The 10,832-nt window shown below is 36.0% G+C and overlaps 1 protein-coding gene and 1 pseudogene across 2 annotated transcripts; one reads left to right on the top strand and one right to left on the bottom strand.

The window, feature by feature from the left end:
* Window positions 1–694: 694 nt before the first annotated feature.
* Window positions 695–2,934, top strand: TSF (PEBP (phosphatidylethanolamine-binding protein) family protein). The gene is made up of 4 exons (NM_118156.2): window positions 695–940; window positions 1,586–1,647; window positions 2,172–2,212; window positions 2,471–2,934. Exons 1-4 carry the CDS (start codon window positions 740–742, stop codon window positions 2,692–2,694), a joined length of 528 nt encoding a protein of 175 aa, NP_193770.1. The 5' UTR covers window positions 695–739; the 3' UTR covers window positions 2,695–2,934.
* A 2,055-nt stretch (window positions 2,935–4,989) lies between these two features.
* Window positions 4,990–10,314, bottom strand: AT4G20365 (annotated as a pseudogene; the record flags this gene model as incomplete). The annotated part of the gene is made up of 1 exon: window positions 4,990–10,314.
* Between the last annotated feature and the right edge of the window lie 518 nt (window positions 10,315–10,832).

Raw genomic sequence — 10,832 nt, 5'->3', positions numbered from 1 at the left:
TGTTAATTTACTTGTTTTATTTGATTTACTCCATTGTTTTAAAAGTTTTACTGGTTTGTTTTGTTAAATTGATATTTTTGATGGTATTAATTAAGTTTAGTACTACATTAAGAAAAGAAAAAAAAGAGTCTAGTACGTATGTACACACCAACCAGATATGTGAACAATTATGGCGTCAATTTATCTGGAGCATATATACTTTTATATGATGGTTTAGGTTGAAGGAGTTATTCTAAAATGCATTAACATCATACATAATCGGTGTAATGTAGTGTCCTTAACTATTTAAATGAGTGACATGTGACGCAAAATGCGTGACGTACGCAAATATGCAGCATATTATATGCTTGTGACATTATTTTAAATAGTTCATGAAGTTACAATGATAAGTCAGAATAAATTACATACTAGTGGCTAGCAAGAAACAAGTGGATGATGTATAATTTGGAATATGATTATTTCTGTTTTATACTGGTGGGTTTTGGAATAAGAATACTATAAATTTAGAAAAAAGGAAAGAAAAAAAAAACATGAATTATAAGTGATATACGTACGTTGAACGAGTTGTAGATTCTCGAAACTATACACGAAAAGACCCTGGTAATGATTTCATTGGAGAGAATAAAGCTAAATAGCTAATTATTGCAATTCCCAAAACGTTATATAAAGAATAGCAAGTAAGGGTTCATAAGGTAAGAAGCAAAACATTTGATTGAGATACTTGAGATCCAAGATAAATATGTCTTTAAGTCGTAGAGATCCTCTTGTGGTCGGCAGTGTTGTTGGAGATGTTCTTGATCCTTTCACGAGGTTGGTCTCTCTTAAGGTCACTTATGGCCATAGAGAGGTTACTAATGGCTTGGATCTAAGGCCTTCTCAAGTTCTGAACAAACCAATAGTGGAGATTGGAGGAGACGACTTCAGAAATTTCTACACCTTGGTGATCTTCTCTCCTTCATTCCTCTTATCTTCATTGATTTAGTTCCTCGTAGCTCACTCTTTCGTTTTCGTAAGCTCCATATATTGACGAAGAAACCTTAGATATATCCAAATTTAAGCGTAACTAGATTTGATCATTCTTTTCTTTCGTAGCCTCATCTATATACCTGCTGCGTTTCCTCTAACTTCTTGCATGCATAACTGTTATTGGTTTGATTATTATTTTAAATCAATTTTGAATCTTTCTCGATTATATATATTACGTTTTCAAGAGACGGTTAACTTGATTTTGTTTCGCTTTTATTTTTATTTTAGTTTTTTTATTCTAGGATACATACCTTTAGAAAAGCATAAATATCTTAATTGACACTTATTTTAACGACTTTTGAATCTGAATAGTAAAGCCAGTATTTTTAGATACCCTTATATTAATGGAAAATGTTACTATTACCTTTTTCTAATTTAAGCTTCTTCGTCTTTACTTCTTTTTCTATTAACTTTTGGTTAACTTCTTCGTCTTAATGTGTGTTATCACTTTTCAAGAGTTAAAAAAAAAAAATCAAACTCATGATTTAATTTCTTGATTGCTTTAATATATTCATAATCGATCTTCTCTCTTATACGGTTGTTGATGGGTTTAATAAAGGTTATGGTGGATCCAGATGTGCCGAGTCCAAGCAACCCTCACCAACGAGAATATCTCCACTGGTTTGTATCATATCTCTTCATTTCATTTAACTTAACTTTAGATCGTGCATCACACTTATTTTCGAGTATAAATAGAAAACAAATAGGTAAGGTATATATGGGAATTAGAAAAAGACTTTAAAATTTAGAGATTCAATACATATCTCAAGTGACACACAAAAAACGATATTTTAGATTTTTACTAATAATAGAAGGGGACATACAGAATCAACTTTAAGAGAGCAGCAACTTGTCAAGAAAAAAGATGTCTTACGTATACATCCAACATAGAGACTTTAAACAGGAATAGAACATGACTTTGTGGTCAGAGTTAGTTTTTGTTTTAGTGTGTGTGTGTGTCATGTTATATCATAGCTTGCACGCAACAAACGTCTATTCTTCATAGTCTGACCTTTTCTACATGCTTTAGACGAAACTTTCAAAAACTTTGATGCATGCTTTGTTTTTTAGTCGAATTTAGTTAACTATCTGCAGGTTGCACTGCACCATATCTTTAACTTTAATGGATAATACTCTCGTTACAGGTTGGTGACTGATATACCTGCCACCACTGGAAATGCCTTTGGTAAGTTTAAGTAACTCTGTATAGATACATTAGGTAAGATAGATAAAACTCATATCACCAAGCTTAGGCTTTGAATAGTGTTAGCATGGAGCATATATATTCTTAAGAAGATATCTATTTTTATATAGCCTTCTTAATTTATATGTATGTTGCAACAATCAAATCTTTAATCTATATAAAATAAGCGACACAAAACACTTACCTAGTGGACAAATTAGGAAGGGCTAATTAATATTTGTGTTTATGATTGTTTATCAGGCAATGAGGTGGTGTGCTACGAGAGTCCACGTCCCCCCTCGGGAATTCATCGTATTGTGTTGGTATTGTTCCGGCAACTCGGAAGACAAACGGTTTATGCACCGGGGTGGCGCCAACAGTTCAACACTCGTGAGTTTGCTGAGATCTACAATCTTGGTCTTCCTGTGGCTGCCTCTTACTTCAACTGCCAGAGGGAGAATGGCTGTGGGGGAAGAAGAACGTAGATGCGTACCTACTTACGTTAACTAATAATCTAATCGTATAATATTCCCTTAATGAAGTATTTAAGCATCTATGTCAATGTAATAAGAATTTAAAGATACGAGCTAAAAAAAATGATGCATATGCTGACATCGATGTAAAGTAGTTTACACTTTTAATGTAATAACTAGGTTTTAACCCGCGGTACACCGCGAGACTATTTTGTTTTTTTAAGAATAAAAATATAATTTGTTTAGTCGATTAAAAATATATGATTTAATATTTTGTATTTTCTGAATATACAACTCTTATATCTGTATATTATTTAGTATACAATTACTATGTTTAACTTTTACTGTTTAAAATATAAGAACAATAACGTACAGTTCATTAAGTTAAAATCTAGATTATAACTAAATAATTTAAAATTTAATTATATTTTTATTTTATAATTGTTTTGTTTAGTATTTAAGATAATATAATTATATTTTGATTGTTATATTTAGGACTTCACACGTGGTATACCGTTTCGTATTACTATCGACTCAAACCCGTCCTACCATCTAATCCCGTTCAGTGAAACTAAACATATCTAATGGATTTCACCCGTGCTATACCGTCTCGTATTACTGTCGACCCAAAACCCGTCCTACCATCTAACCACGTTCAGTGAAATTAAACATTTTGTTTCTGTTATTTTTGTTTAAATAATACTTTAATTTAAAAGATCTATAATTTAAATTAATTTAAAAATTTATTTCAAATGGTTATTTAATTGTTATAAAATCCATACATTATAATATTGTAAACATGTCCCACCATCTAATCCAGTTCGGTAAAATTAAACATTATTACTTTTTGTTCTAATAATATTTTTATTAAAAGATTTATAATTCAAATCAATTTAAAAGTGTTCTTTTGAAATAGTTATTTAATTTTATAGATTTCATATATAATATATATTCTTAACGTTTTTTCGTTAAATATTCTAAATATTTTATAAACTTTAAATAACTATAATATTTATCTTTAATAAAATATAATATTAATAAAGTCCTAAAATTTCTTTTTTTTAAAAGTAATTAGAATTGATGGAGATATATTAGATAAGGAAATGCTAATAATTAAGAATATTAATTAATTGATGATAATTAATGCCAATGGCATTCTTTGTAAATAAGTTCCAACTTGAGGATTTATTTCACAAAATGGTTGCAAAAATGTATATATAGATTGAAGGGAAGAAAGAAATGTGTGTGAGTGTGTCTTTATCTAAAAGAAGTAAGAAATGTGTGTACGAGATTAGGTTACGTACGTGGCTTTCTAGTAAAAGGATCAAAATAAAAAATGAATTTTAGGAAATTTGTATTTCATATAAAATTTGTGGGATGCTTGTCAAAGTGCACTTCGTAAATACACAAATGAAGAAGGTGATTACCTACAATTTTGATTTATTTTATAAATATAGTGTTATATTCTTTTCTTGATTGTGAATCTTGTATCTAATATGGTTATTGAGTAAATCAACCCTAATATTAACCTGAAAAAAGAAAGAACTTTAATAAAACGCATGCAACTATAGTAATAAAACAGAAAAAGAAGTCCGACAAAAACAACAGAAAGTAATATAACTTTTCTTATAGCCAATGGCTTGATGTTCGACCCACGCTCTTTGGCCCACTAGGAGAAGTTGACTCCTTTGTCCACCACATGCGTGGAATAAAATTGGCTTACTATGTGAGAAAAATTAAAGTAAGATAATAATAAATAATGAGTTCACAAAAAAAAAAAAAGTAATAATAAAAAATGAAACATATTAAAAGTGATAATTGCATTTTATAGCATTTTCAACTCATTTTTATTTTTAACTTTATACTCTATTTTTATTTCTATTTCATTCTAACCAATTTCTATTTTTATCTCTAAAATATAGATCTCTATTTTTTCTTTTATATTTAGGGCATCTTCAATGAAGATGGTCTTAAGAAACATTTAGGAGACTTGAATTTCTAATAGTATAATTTTAGATATCAACTAAATGTAGTAATATGGATAAATATAATATGTCAGGTAGTCAACAAATCGATTTATTTTTATCGGTTATTCAGCAAATCGACTAATTTTTATCAGGTATTTATTTTTCCAAATTAAATATAGATAATTAATTTTAATACTCTTAAGGATTAGAGTCGGATCATATAGCAGATATACCAAAATTTGAGAGTACTCCGACCTAAGTGTAACGGCGAAGTTCCATAGTGCCATTGCCTTGAGCCCTTAACAGCTAAAAACATTTCTACTCAGGAATAAGATGAAAGGACACCTTTTTCCACCCTTATCTCTTTTCTCTCTCTCCATTGATCAATTTCACTTTCTACTAGAATGTAATTAGGGTTTAGGTAACCATAAGCACAAGGTTTGGAGAATTCTTCCTGCACTCAAAGAGAAGACAATAACCATAATGAACATTTTCAAGAAAAAGACAAGTTTCTAAAAGGTAAAAGATTTGATTTCTACCCTTGTTTTTTGGATTTTCACATCATGATGGTAAACTGATTTGTCGGCTATAGACTCGGGACTAGATTTTATAGAAGGATTCTGCAAAAAAAAAAAAAAAAAAAAAACACCTTTGACTTTACTTGTGCTTGAACCTGATAGTGTGGAGTGAGAAATTTGCTAGGTTCTTATTTCCGTAATTGAGTGTGAATAGTCTCATAGTTTATTAAGTGAATGTGTGTGTTCTTGCTTAATTAGTAACTTTTTACACTGTTCATATTTGTTTCACTGTTTCATTTTTGGTGTGTGTTCTCTCTTAAGTAATTGAATTGTGTGTTTATTTACTTGCTTCAGTTCTGTTTTGCTTCAGTTGAAAACTATTTTTTACTCTTTTGTTTCATACATTCAGCAAATGGCACCGAGGAAACAAGCTAAAGTTATCAATTTCAGAAGCAGTCTGCACAACTGGACGACATGATTGAACGTAATCTGAAATATAGAGAACTTCTCTTTCTTATATTTCGACTTAGGTTTCACATTACATCATAGAGTCCTTTTATATTGAATACAAGGTGATGTAGCCTAAACCCTAATAATGACAGGTGTCAGTCTTGGCAATCATCACCGGATCCAAGACACTCAAATTGGTTCTTCAAAGGTATCGTTGAATCTGTACGTTCTCTTAGCTGTGTGATGACTGCAGTTTTGGCTTTGTTGACAGGTGGACATGACCGTTGCTGAGGATCTTTCAAAGGCTGCGCATTGGGCTTGGGCTTTGCTTCCAGTGGCCCAACTTCTTTCTTTCTTGGGTTTTGCAGCTTTGAAGGTTCTTGAATCCAGAAGGTCAAGTTCTCACTGATATACCCCCGCAAACTTGGGATCGGTGGTGAATCGATACCGAGTTTGAACCTTAATGAGCTGAACGGTCCGTGAGGAAGAGACTTGGTGAAGATGTCAGCTATTTGATGATGAGACGGGATGTGCTTCACAATCAGCGCTCCAAGAGCTACTCTTTCACGAACATAGTGATAATGTCGCAGGAAGAGTTTGGTTCGATTGTGAAACGCCGGATTTGCCGTGAGATAGACTGCTGATAAGTTGTCGCAGTACAGACTTGGGGTCTCATGAAGAGGAATTCCAAGTTCCTTCAGGAATGAGCACAACCAGGTTATTTCTGAAGCTGCTTCTGACATTGCTCTGTACTCGGCTTCAGTTGAGCTCTTAGAGACTGAGTCCTGCTTCTGCGATGACCAGGAGATTAAATTACTGCCAAGGAAGGTACAGAAACCACCTGTAGATCTGACTGTTGACTTGCAGCCTCCGAAATCACTATCACTGTAAGCTCTCAATGTGCAATCAGTGTCTTTTCTGAATGTTATTCCCATTGTAATTGTTCCTTTGATATACCGCAATATCCTTCTCAACAGACTGAAATCGAACTGAGAAGGAGCATGCATCTTCCTGCAAACAAAATTCACTGCAAATTGTATGTCTGGCCTTGTTAGAGTCAAGTATTGGAGTTTACCCGCAAGACTTCTGAAGTAAGAAGGATCAGGGAAGGCGTCATCAGTATCAGACTCTTTATGAATTTGCAGAGGGAGAGGTGTTGGCATAGGACTGCAGTCAGACATGGCAGCCACAACAAGTAAGTCTTCTGCATACTTTTGCTGTGATAGGAATAGCCCTTCTGAATGATTCTGAACCTGAATTCCCAAGAAGTAATGTAGCTCACCCAAATCCTTCATTCGAAACTGCTTATTTAACTCTGCCAATAGATTCGATAAGGCCTTTGAATTGTTACCTGTTATCACCATATCATCCACATAGAGTAATAGAAGAATGACATCTTTGTTCTTGATGTAGATGAATAGTGATGGATCAGGATAACTGCAAGTGAACCCGAACTCTAGTAAGAATGTGCTGAACTTATCAAACCAGGCTCTGGGAGACTGCTTAAGACCATAGATTGACTTGTGTAGATGACAGACATGATTTGGTTTGTCTGGATCCACGAAGCCTGCTGGTTGAGTCATGTAGACAGTTTCTGTCAAATCACCATGCATGAAAGCATTTTTAACATCCATTTGCTTTATTTCCCATTCCATTATTGTTGCCACATGTAACACTCCTCTTACTGTTGCAGATCTAACCACTGGGCTATATGTTTTCAGATAGTCGATTCCTTCTTCTTGATTGAATCCCTTAGCAACCAATCTGGCTCTCAGTTTATTCAAGGAGACATCAGCGTTTAACTTAGTCCTGAACACCCATTTGCAGCCAAGAACATGCATTTCTGGAGTTCTAGGAGTCAATGACCAGGTTTCTGCTTCACCACAGTTGCCTATTTCTTCTGTCATTGCTCCATTCCAGCCAGGATCTTTAAGTGCAGAAGTAACAGTTTTTGGCTCCGGGTAAGACACTTTGTGAGTTAGTAGTGCATACCTCGGATTTGGCTTTGTTATTCCTGACTTTGACCTGGTTACCATTGGATGTTGAGCTGTTGCAGGAGTGTCTGATTCAGTCTGAGTAGAAGTCGTTGTTGAAGCTGCAGGATTCTCTGTTGATTCTTCAGTTGGCTGAGTGACGATTGCTAATTCTGGGATTTCTGACGATGTTGAGGTACTTTCTGAACTATCCATCCTCTGAGGAATGAGAGAGAGACTGTTGCCTATAGAAGCAGGATCTAGGCCTGTGGTACACCCAGATCTCCCTTCACTCCTCACAGTAGACTGTTCAGGTATTCTGATAGGTAATGGTGGGAAGTCAGTTTCTGAAAATAGTGGAGAAGCTGGTTGAGGTGAGGTAGTAGGCAACACTTGAAAACTTTTCTGCCAAGCCTGCATCAGTGGAGTTTGTAGGTTGGAAGTGACTTCTTTGTTGAGTGTTGCAAAGGGAAACACTTGTTCATCGAACAAAACATGTCTGCTGATGTAGACTCTGCCTGTTGATGGAAGTAAGCATCTGTAGCCTTTATATTTTTCATTGTATCCAAGGAACACACACTGTAAAGATCTAGGATCAAACTTGTTTTGTGTGTAGTCTCGCAGGGTTGGAAAACAAGCACAACCAAACGTGCGAAGAGAAGTGTAATCAGGTGCATTGCCAAGTAACACTTCATAGGGACTTTTCTGAGCATCCAAGACAGATGAGGGAAGCAGATTGCTCAGAAAATTTGCCGTGAAGAAAGCTTTAACCCAATACTTTTGAGGTATTCTGCTTTGAAACATCATGGATAAGCCTAACTCTATGATGTGTCTGTGTTTTCTTTCAGCTAGTCCGTTTTGCTGAGGTGTGTGGGGACAAGAGATGAGTTGTTTGATTCCTGACGCTTGTAGGTGATTGACAAACTGATTACTGGTAAACTCTCCTCCTCCATCACACTGAAAGCTTTGTATTTTTGTAGAAAACTGATTCTCAACTAGAGCTTGAAAGTTGATGAACACAGTGAAGAAATCAGATTTTAACTTCAATGGATAGAACCAGCAAAAACGGGAGTAGTTGTCAATGAAGATAGCATAGTATTTAAAGCCCTGACCTGACACTATAGGTGCAGGACCCCACAAATCATAATGGATCCTTTGCAAAGGTTTAGTGGTTACAGAAGTAGAAAGGGAAAATGGTAATCTTGAGCTTTTTCCAAGTTGACACGCTTCACACATAGACTTGGAGCTCTTATTGATCTTGATAGCATTGATCTTTGACAGGTACTGAAGAATCTGAGGGTTAGGATGGCCAAGCCTCATATGCCATACTTCATCTGATGTCGCTTGTTGTCTTGTGGAATAGAAGGCTTGGATAGGAGTGTTCTTCAGCACATAAAGACCATCTTTACTTGTTCCCAGAATTAGCAACCTCTTTGTTCCCTTATCATGTACACGGACACCGTCACAATCAAATTCAAAGGAGCATGGGTAATCTCTAGTAAGTTTGGACACAGACAGTAATGGTTTTGCAATGTCAGGACAGACTAAAACATCTTTAAGTGGAAGTTTACCTGAGGTTGATGACAGGTTTGTGGAGCCAGTATGGGTGATTGGAAGGAATTCACCATTTCCTACAATCACAGCGTCTGAACCATTGTATGGTCTTGATTGTTGCAGATGCTGATGACTGTTGGTCACATGAGCTGAAGCTCCTGTATCAGGGAACCACTCTTGTCCATTGTGTTCTGTAACTTCTGTGATGTGCATAGCTGTCAAGGCACTAGGCAGTTCTTCATGCTGGTAGCTATTGTTGAACCTGTGCCAACATTTGAGAGCAGGATGGCCTAGCTTTCCACAGATCTGACAGACAGGTCTGTTTTCTCCTGACATGGAAGAGCCAGTTGTGGTCTGCTGATGAAAGCCACGTCCCTTGGTGTTGTATGCTCCTCTGCCTCTGTTTCCCTTGCCAGAAAAATTCCCTCTGCCACTGTAGTTGGTCTGATAGTAGTTGCCAGCATCAGGAGCATCTGCAGTGAAGACTAGATGGGGAGTGACAGACACCACTTCATAGCTCTTGAGACGGTCAGCAAAGCCTGTAAGCCTAGGAGTGATACTATCTAGAGTAGGAGCAGGTGTAGATTCCATACTACCCTCTATGGATGTCTTAATAGGTTCATACTCACGACCAAGACCATTAAGAGCAGCAAAAAATTTCATTTGTTCCTTAACAGGACTACCAGCAGAGGCAAGTTGTTCACAAATGTTCTTTATTCCCTTAATGTAATCTATCATAGGTGTATCATGCTTACACATAGTCTGCTGTTTTCTTTGCAGTTCAAATAGGCGAGCAGTAGAGACACGATTGAAATACCTGGCTAGACCTTCCCAGACTTGTTGAGCAGTGGATTCAGTGATGACCTCTTCCAGAATGTCTTCAGAGAGAGAGCCTAAGATCCATGACTTCACCACTTGGTCAGATCTGTGCCTAGCACTGTAGTCAGCATTTGGGATCTCTGTAACAACACCATCAATGTTCGTGACAGCTGAGACAGGATCTGGACTCTTGGTAGCGCCATTGACGAAGCCGAGAAGGTTCTGACCAGACAAGAAGGACTCAAACTGAGTTTTCCAGAGCAGGTAATTTCTCTCAGTAAGCTTAACAGTAACACAGTTTGAGATGTTTAGAACAGGATAGGAATAGAGCTCCATGGACTGATTTGCCATGGCTCTGATACCATGAACGTAATCTGAAATATAGAGAACTTATCTTTCTTATATTTCGACTTAGGTTTCACATTACATCATAAAGTCCTTTTATATTGAATACAAGGTGATGTAGCCTAAACCCTAATAATGACAGGTGTCAGTCTTGGCAATCATCACCGGATCCAAGACACTCAAATTGGTTCTTCAAAGGTATCGTTGAATCTGTACGTTCTCTTAGCTGTGTGATGACTGCAGTTTTGGCTTTATTGACAGGTGGACATGACCGTTGCTGAGGATCTTTCAAAGGCTGCGCATTGGGCTTGGGCTTTGCTTCCAGTGGCCCAACTTCTTTCTTTTTTGGGTTTTGCAGCTTTGAAGGTTCTTGAATCCCAAAGGTCAAGTTCTCACTGATAATGATGACGGTACAAAATATCACAAAAAATATCTTTAAGAGCATGCTTTTAAGCCTGGTTCAATCACAAAGATTGGCTGTGTCATGTTTTTGCAGATAGAGATGGTGTCTCAAGAGGAAACAG

This window comes from Arabidopsis thaliana, chromosome 4 (assembly GCF_000001735.4).
Source record: "Arabidopsis thaliana chromosome 4, partial sequence".
Lineage (NCBI taxonomy): Eukaryota > Viridiplantae > Streptophyta > Magnoliopsida > Brassicales > Brassicaceae > Arabidopsis > Arabidopsis thaliana.
This window is presented reverse-complemented; position numbering and strand designations above follow the sequence as displayed.

What these genes read in the sequence shown, in the direction of transcription:
- TSF (NM_118156.2), top strand. Translation starts at nt 740, where the DNA reads ATGTCTTTAAGTCGTAGAGATCCTCTTGTGGTCGGCAGTGTTGTTGGA. An exon ending in CAACGAGAATATCTCCACTG is followed by an intron (nt 1,648 to 2,171) that starts GTTTGTATCATA and finishes CTCTCGTTACAG; the next exon opens with GTTGGTGACTGATATACCTG. An exon ending in CACCACTGGAAATGCCTTTG is followed by an intron (nt 2,213 to 2,470) that starts GTAAGTTTAAGT and finishes ATTGTTTATCAG; the next exon opens with GCAATGAGGTGGTGTGCTAC.